Here is a 9,600-nt window from a genome sequence, read left to right as displayed (position 1 = left end):
TGATACCAAAACCAGACAAAGATACTACAAAAAAAGAAAATTACAGACCAATATCACTGATGAATATAGATGCAAAAATCCTCAACAAAATACTAGCAAACAGAATCCAACAACACATTAAAAGGATCATACACCATGATCAAGTGGGATTTATCCCAGGGATGCCAAGGATTCTTCAACATACGCAAATCAATCAATGTGATACACCATATTAACAAATTGAAGGAGAAAAACCATACGATCATCTGAATAAATGCAGAAAAAGCTTCTGACAAAATTAACACCCATTTATGATAAAAACTCTCCAGAAAGTGGGCATAGGGGGAACCTACCTCAACATAATAAAGGCCATGTACGACAAACCCACAGCAAACATCATTCTCCTCGGTGAAAAACTGAAAGCATTTCCTCTAAGATCAGGAACAAGACAAGGATGTCCACTCTTGCCACTATTATTCAACATAGGTTTGGAAGTCCTAGCCACGGCAATCAGAGAAGAAAAAGAAATAAAAGGGATACAAACGGGAAAAGAAGAAGCAAAACTGTCACTGTTTGCAGATGACATGATACTATACATAGAGAATCCTAAAAATGCCACCAGAAAACTACTAGAGCTGTGTGGAGAAAAGGGAACCCTCTTGTACTGTTGGTGGGAATGTAAATTGATACAGCCACTATGGAGAACAGTATGGAGGTTCCTGAAAAAACTAAAAATAGAATTACCACATGATCCAGCAATCCCACTCCTGGGCATATACCCAGAGAAAACCACAGTTCAAAAAGACACATGCACCCCAATGTTCATTGCAGCACTATTTACAATAGCCAGGTCAGGGAAGCAACCAATAGCCAGGTCAGGGAAGCAACCTAAATACCCATTGACAGACGAATGGATAAAGAAGTTGTGGTACATATATACAATGGAATATTACTCAGCCATAAAAAGGAACGAAATTGAGTCATTTGTTAAGACGTGGATGGATCCAGAGATTGTCATACAGAGTGAAGTAAATCAGAAAGAGAAAAACAAATATCGTATATTAACGCATGTATGTGGAACCTAGAAAAATGGTACAGATGAACTGGTTTGCAGGGCAGAAGTTGAGACACAGATGTAGAGAAGAAGCGTATGGACACCAAGCAGGGAAAGCGGCCGGGGATGGGGGGTGGGGTGGGGCGGGGATGGTGGTGTGATGAATTGGGTGATTGGGATTGACATGTATACACTGATGTGTATAAAAGGGATAACTAACAAGAACCTGCTGTATAAAAAAATAAATTAAATAAAATTAAAAAAAAAAAGAAGCCAACTCACAGATAAAAAGAACAAACTAGTGGTTACCACTTGTGGGGGTGGGCAATATAGGGGTGGGGGAATAAAGGGTTATCATGGGGTTATATGAAGTCACGTGTGTGAAACTTTTGGATATTGTAAAGCACTACAAAATTTGTAAATTCTTTCATTCAATAAAAAATTATGTACAATAAAAAAAAAAATTGGCAGTGTTTTGGTCAGTTCAGTAAAGCTACACAGAAAAGATTGCCAAGCATAGGCTGGCTCCTAGTTTTTATGCCTTTTGTGGTTCAGATGCATTTCTTTCATTCTGATTACTTAGGAATACTTATCTCCAGCTTGCTTTTTCCCACTAGTTTCTGTCTACTTTACTGTCTTCAATTTACCTTGTTTAATGACAGATTTTTAAAGCACTTGGTATTTTACTTTTTTAGTCATCATTCTTTTTATATCCCTACTTATTACATCTTATTAGAAAACCTATTTTGTTCTGTGTTTCAGTTTTTTCTGCTAATATTTATGAGCCTTCCAACTGGCTTTCTCTTTGAAAGCATTAAACAGAATATTGGTATAAATTATATTGTACATACAAGCAAAAATAAAAAGGAACGAAATTGAGTCATTTGTTAAGACGTGGATGGATCCAGAGATTGTCATACAGAGTGAAGTAAATCAGAAAGAGAAAAACAAATATCGTATATTAACGCATGTATGTGGAACCTAGAAAAATGGTACAGATGAACTGGTTTGCAGGGCAGAAGTTGAGACACAGATGTAGAGAAGAAGCGTATGGACACCAAGCAGGGAAAGCGGCCGGGGATGGGGGGTGGGGTGGGGCGGGGATGGTGGTGTGATGAATTGGGTGATTGGGATTGACATGTATACACTGATGTGTATAAAAGGAATAACTAACAAGAACTTGCTGTATAAAAAAATAAATTAAATAAAATTAAAAAAAAAAAGAAGCCAACTCACAGATAAAAAGAACAAACTAGTGGTTACCACTTGTGGGGGTGGGCAATATAGGGGTGGGGGAATAAAGGGTTATCATGGGGTTATATGAAGTCACGTGTGTGAAACTTTTGGATATTGTAAAGCACTACAAAATTTGTAAATTCTTTCATTCAATAAAAAATTATGTACAATAAAAAAAAAAATTGGCAGTGTTTTGGTCAGTTCAGTAAAGCTACACAGAAAAGATTGCCAAGCATAGGCTGGCTCCTAGTTTTTATGCCTTTTGTGGTTCAGATGCATTTCTTTCATTCTGATTACTTAGGAATACTTATCTCCAGCTTGCTTTTTCCCACTAGTTTCTGTCTACTTTACTGTCTTCAATTTACCTTGTTTAATGACAGATTTTTAAAGCACTTGGTATTTTACTTTTTTAGTCATCATTCTTTTTATATCCCTACTTATTACATCTTATTAGAAAACCTATTTTGTTCTGTGTTTCAGTTTTTTCTGCTAATATTTATGAGCCTTCCAACTGGCTTTCTCTTTGAAAGCATTAAACAGAATATTGGTATAAATTATATTGTACATACAAGCAAAAATAAAATAGTTGCATGTGTAATTTTTTAACATTTACATAGATAGGTATTTAGCTTACATTTATCTGTACCTATGCATTTTTTGTGTGTGGGGGGGTACGCGGGCCTCCCAGTGTTGTGGCCTCTCCCGCTGCAGAGCACAGGCTCCAGACACGCAGGCCCAGCGGCCATGGCCCACGGGCCAAGCCGCTCCGCAGCACGTGGGATCCTCCCGAACCAGGGCACGAACCCGCGTCCCACGCATCGGCAGGAAGACTCTCAACCACTGCACCACCAGGGAAGCCCTCTACCTATGCATTTTTTGATTAGCTATAATCCACATCCAAATATTTAGACCATCTGTTCTCATATCTTGAAAATGGATTGATCTATATTTTTCCCTACTGGAACCCTACCTTACTATATATCCAGCTTTAATTTTCATATCTTTCTATAGTAGTCAGATTCTACTAAGTTTTACCATTGCATTGTACTCCTTAGCTTTTCTAGGCTGGGACTACACAACACTGCATTAAACAGTTAAATATTTGATAATCTAAAAAAACAAAAAACAAAAAACAAAAAAAAAGTTTCTGATAACACTAACATTTCACTTCCCAAGAAATACTCTATTCTAACTAGAAATACTATAACTAGAAAAAAATTACTAGGTGTGTGGTTGTAAGCAACTTAATTAACCCCTCTGTATATTTGTCCCCTCATCTGTAAAATGCAAGTGAGATATTATAATTTATAGTAAGATATAGACATTTGATCTTCATTCACTGTTCCTGCCTCATAGCTCCTTGGACTTTCCTAAGCATAGAGCAACTGGGAGCATCTTTTGTTATAATATTTGGTCTTTTGTCATTGGTTCCTGAAATAGTTCCACAGCCATAAATGTGAAAGGAATGTCTTTGTTATTCTTAACAAGCCCCTTTCAACCACATGTTAATGAGGTGTCTTTTGGAAAGGCCCTAAACTTGAGGGCTGGTTGCCAGGGGAAATACCCACGTGATTAGATGGTTGGAACTTTCCGCACCACCACCTCCAGACTTCCAGGGAGGGAAGAGGGACTGAAAACTGAGATGGCCAATGATTTAATCAATCTTGCTTTGGTAATCAAGCGTCCACTAAAACCTAAAAGGAATGGGTTTGGAGAGCTTCCATATTTCGTGAACCAGAACCTACGCACATGCTGGGAGGGTGGTACACCCGAAACACCAGAGGAACGTTAAGTTCCTACACCCAGGACACTTCCAGACCTCACCGTACTGTACCTCTTCATCCAACTGTTCTTCTGTATCCTTATAATATCCTTTATGATAAACTGGTAAACAAATGTAAACGTTTCTGAGTTCTGTGAGCCACTCTAGCAAATTAATAGGCCCCAAGGAGGGAGTGGTGGAAGCCTCTCATTTAAAGCCAGTGGACTTGCGAGTGGCATCTAAAGGGGCGAGGGGGCAGTCTTGTGGGACTGAACCTTTAACCTATGGAATCTGACACTATCTCCAGGTGGATAGTGCCAGACCCGAGTTAAATTTGTAGGACACCCAATCACTGCCTGCTGAGAACTAGAGAACTGATTGGTGTGTGGAAAAAAAACCACATCGGAGCAGCTGGCATACAACAAACATTCAATAAAATGTTAATTACTATAATTATATGAAACCAGAATGACAAAAATGATGAAGATTTTTTTAAATGGTCTTCTTTCTCTCTAAGGAAGTGTCTCAGGTATTGAAAAGTGATTTATGAGATGAGATGCCTTCCTTCTTCTGAAAGTCTAAATCAGCGGTTCTCAAAGTGGTCCATGAATCCATGGAAGACTCTGAGGCCCAAAACTATTTTCATAATAATACTAATATGTTACTTGTCTTTTTGACTATGTTTACATTTGCAATTATGAAAAAGCAATACTGGGTGAAGCTCCTGGTACCTTAACATAAGTCAACGCAGTGGTACCAAATTGAATTAGTACAGTAGTATTATTCTTCACCACCACCGCACTCTCACAGTACAAATCCAGTCTCACTAAATAATGTCCTTTAACAGTTGAAGTCCTTTAACTATTAATTTTATTAAATCTCCACCCCTGAGTACATGATATTCTGATATTCTGTGGGATGATATAGGAAGTACACATAAAGCATGTCTGATGCATACCCAAAGCATGAAGGCTGTCTCAAGGAAAACCACATATGACTGAGTTGTGAGCTAAACTTGCACATTTTTAATGGAACATCATTTTTTACTTGAAGAACAACTGACATATGAACTAGAGTTATTAGACTTGGGTATTTGGCAGACATTTCTCAAATATAAAAAAGAGAACTTGTCATTTCAATGAGAATAACTGACAGTATTTGTTGCCAATGACAGACTTTGTTCAACCTAAAATTAGAACTTTGGAAAATTTGTATTCAACTCTGTGAGTTTATCAGCTTCTCAATAAAGTACCTAAAACTTTTCGGATACTGGTGTGATATCAATAAATGTGATTTTAAAATATCATATAATGAGATATATCAACTTTTAGAAGATCTATACAGCTCAATAAATCCATATTTTCCAAATAACTAATAAATGACATTCAAATTACAAAATCACGCATTGGTAAAAGAACCATTCAAAGTGCAAGATAAACTAATGGAGTTTAATGTAACAGAATACAAAAGTTAACTTATGTGTTCAGATTGAACATTACAATTAACCTTTAAGAAACTATCACTTGCTGAGTTTTGGTGAAGCATCAAAAAAGAATATCCACAATTCTCTGAAAAGGCAAAACACTCCTCTTTTCCAACAACCCTATGTGTGTGAAACAGGACTATCTTCATATACTTCAACCAAAACAATACATTGTAAGAGATGAAATGCAGAAGCAAATATGAGAATACAGCTTTTGTTATGCCTGCCAGACATTCCAGAGGTGTGCAAAAGTATAAAATTATGTCATCCTTCTCACGAAGTGTTTTTTGATTTGGAAAATAGCTATTTTTCATTTATAAAGTGCTGTTTATGTTAACATGAGTTTTTTAAAAAAACATTTAATAAATATTTTGAATTTGTTTTAATTTCCAAGATGGTAAATACTGATAATTAAACCATATAAACAAAATCTCGTAGAGGTCTTCAAAATGTTTTTGAAGCGTAAAATAAGGTACTGAGGCCAAAAAGTTTGGGAACCACTAGTCTTAATCACCTCAGCATATTCTAATGATATAAAAAGCATCTGCAAATGGTATCATAATCTCTTCCTATTAGGTGGGTTCTGTAGTAGAAAAGACTAAAATCAGGGGACACTCTACACCTAAAAATAACATCAAAACAGCTCTCCCCACCATTTCAAGCAGTGCTGGCAAATGTATTTCTCAATTTTTATTCATATAGTAATGGAAAATAACTAAATGATTCTATACTAGAGAAGCATTATACATAAAACTTCACTTTTTTGGTAGGTAACACTTTTTATAGGGTGAAAAATTAAAAATTTATATGTAACATTAGACTCATAAAAGGATAAAAGGGGAAGTGAGGAAATAGCCCATTTGTCATTTTGCATTCCCAAAAATGGCAGAGAGAATATTTAAGTACAAATAACATAATAATCTGTGATTCTATGATTTACTAATACTAATTCTCTCAGATTTGGAAGTTATGGATATGTAAGTCTCTCTATCAAAGGGTATTTTAATTCCTAGGCTACCCACATCTGTTGCAAAGAAAAATTAAAAGCTTTATATGGTGAACAAATAACTAAAATGAATCCTCAAACTGTTTCCTGAAAACCTCAATATAACTTTAATATTTTACTTAGAAAGAATCTGAAGTCTGCCAACAATGTGTCTAAAAACTCCTCAAAGCTTAAAAAACCCCTGTATTCCCTATTTGGTTTTTTAATACAAATACCTACTTTTGTTTGTTATTTCCTCAACATTAATTAATTAGAGTAAACAATTAATTAGAAGTGAAATCTTTTAATATTGAGAAGTCTGATCATACCAGTTACCGAACATTTATTTATTTAGAACATTACCAAACATTTACCAAACATTTATTTATTTAGAACAGCTACACCTCAATCTTATAATCAAAACTCTTTTCCTCCCTTATCAAAACAGCTTTATAATGTATGTATGTGCTGTCTTCTTCATGACAAGTGATCAAGGAAAGAGGAGGAAACAGTATTTAAGACACATCCATAAAGAACAAGAGGAACTTGCCAGAGAATACAGAGAAAAGGGCATTCCAGGTAGAAAGGAATAATCTATACAAAAGCATACAGGCTTAAAACACCCTGGAGTGTTTAGAAAACAAGATGACTCTGCCAGAGACGAGGTGGGAGGTGAGAAATTTAGTGGGAAATAAGACAATTTGTAGATGCTATCATTTGGATTTCATTCTGTAAGTCATGGGGAGTCATAAAGTAGGAAAGTGACACAATCAGATTCATAAATTAGATTCTAGTTATTAGAAAGAGCACTTTTAAAATATACAGTGTGAATTACAGACAGAGAAAACCTGGAGGTAAAGAGACCAGTAAAGACTATCATAGGTGAGAGACAAAGGCCTTAATCAAAGGTCATGCAATTAAGGAGAAAGGGTTGGAATTGACAGAATTTTAGAATAGAACCTGAAAATAGAAAAAATGTCAGAAGAAGACGAATACATGAAAAAAAATTCCTTCTTTCCTGGTTTTAGAATACAGCAACAGAATGGACAGCATTTTAATTAAGTCAAGATAGTACAATAAAGAATAAAGAATGGGACAGAGGATAGGATGCAGAAAATAAAATTCAAGTTGGGACACCTTGTGGTCAAATACTAATGGGACCCTGGATAGATACAGTCAGTACTGATCTGGAGCCTGTCAGTGGGATCATTAACAGAAAGGGCAATAAAAGCCATGGGACTAGATCACCCAATAAAAGTATATAAAGTGGGGAACTCCCCAGCAGTCCAGTGGTTAGGACTCCATGCTCTCACTGCTGAGGGCCTGGGTTCAATCCCTGGTCAGGGAACTAAGATCCCACAAGCCGTGTGGCACGGCCAAAAAAAAAAAAAAAAAAGTATATAAAGTACATAAAATGAAAGGAGGGAGGCCCCAAATCCGAACACTAGGAAACACTAGCATGTAAGAGGGATGGAGGAAGAGTAAGAAGAAAGAGGAGCCAGAGAAGGAGACAAGCAGGAGGGCACAAAAGAGGAAACCAAGGAAGAATGGGACCACAAAAATTAACGAAAGGAAAAATTGGAATCAATGGAAAATAATGTCAAATGCTATGGACAGATCAAGTAAGATAAAGACTGAAGAGTTTTAACTGGATTTAGCAATTATGTCATTATTGTTAAGAAAACCCTATATTCTCTACTTTAAGATCATGCTTAAATAGAATAAACAGAAACAGCAGGCATCCTAGGACCAACTGGAGAGCATGTCATTAATTTAACCAACAGTTCTACTCAAAACAGACATCAAAACAGCAGGTAAAGAAGTCACATTTCAGCACACCCTCTTACTTAAGGTGTATTCTGTATGGCTCTGGGGGAATGCTGCTCTTGAGACTATGGAAACAGTACACCTGTGAGCCACCAATAGGGTCTATTTGTGAAGACTACATAGCAAATATTCCCTATGTCAACTGCCGAGAATTATATTAAAAGTAAAAAAAAGTAGTAGCTAAAATAACTTCAACCCAGTATTCAATTTAATTAGTCTCAACACCTTAGCTGAAAGCTCATTCTAATGGCATCACGTCATTCTCAAAAGGTAATTTAAATGAACTAAAATTTGAAAATGTAAATGCATTTAGAGTAAAGAGAAGTGGGTCTTGAAAATAATAAAGCATTACAATATCAAAGATGCAGGAAATAACTGCGTATCAAAAGGTCAGTAAGACAAAATACTGGTGGTTATGAAAACATACTTCTACTAGTCCTTCCAATCTACTTTTATCATGTTAACATGATATGTTAACATGTTAACATGTGATGATTAAATGTATTGTGGAAAAACTACCCATAATTCTGTCCTTGATTATGTTTTTTATAACATAAAGAAAGAGAATTAGATATTAAAACAAACTACTTCACACATTAATCCTAACTCTAACTAGAATCCATTCATTAAACAAATAATTTCACTGAGCACTTAATCATGTGGCTAGGCACTATTGTTCTAAGGGCTGGGGATATAGCAGTGAATGAAACACAATTTTTGTCCTCAAAAGCATTACAGTGGGGGAATTTTAAACAATCTTGTTTTGTCATTATTTTAAACAAATAACAGGTTCACAAAACTCAAAATGGGCAACTGTTTAAAAAATGATGAAAATTTTTAGTTTTTAACATTATATCAAGAATCTTTCATTAACTGTTTAAATTTAAACTTACCAATGCAAACTGATTGACTTGAATGAAGAGTATCTCTACTTCCTTTTCAGTAACTTCAGACCCAAAACCCTTATATTCTTTGTAGGCTTCAAGGTAAGAACGCAGCCACTGGCCCTGCAGTTCTCTATCTGGATAAAGACTATAGTCTACATCACTCACACCTAAAATAGAAAAGAAAGTTCACTGAGATTTTTAAGAACACATTTACACATCTTCTGCAAGCTTTAATAATCCCTACCATCTACATATTTTTTCAGAAAAAAATTATTAAATGTTTCCATTTTGGGCTGAAATACCAAATATTATTATGTAAATAGCATTTATTAGAATAATACACCAATCATAATGTATTCCAAATTAAATTCTAATGCACAATACAGT

At 35.5% G+C, this 9,600-nt stretch overlaps 1 protein-coding gene across 2 annotated transcripts in view; it reads right to left on the bottom strand.

Annotated features, from left to right (window-relative positions):
- ETNK1 (ethanolamine kinase 1) overlaps positions 1-9,600 on the bottom strand; it is a 71,861-nt gene that overhangs the window by 10,595 nt on the left and 51,666 nt on the right. Inside the window, exons 6-7 of one of the 2 annotated variants that reach the window (XR_008617671.1) lie at positions 9,220-9,380; positions 333-476 (exon numbers count right to left, since the gene is read on the bottom strand). Coding sequence is in view for 1 of the 2 variants with exons in the window: in XM_024129057.2 (XP_023984825.1) it covers positions 9,220-9,380 (161 nt within the window). In the remaining variant the exon portion in view is untranslated. The remainder of the gene's footprint in view (positions 1-332; positions 477-9,219; positions 9,381-9,600) is intronic. The other variant, XM_024129057.2, reaches the window with a different exon arrangement.

The sequence above is a fragment of the Physeter macrocephalus genome, chromosome 6, assembly GCF_002837175.3.
Source record: "Physeter macrocephalus isolate SW-GA chromosome 6, ASM283717v5, whole genome shotgun sequence".
NCBI lineage: Eukaryota > Metazoa > Chordata > Mammalia > Artiodactyla > Physeteridae > Physeter > Physeter macrocephalus.
Note: the sequence above shows the minus strand (reverse complement) of the source record. Positions and strands in the feature narration are given on the sequence as shown.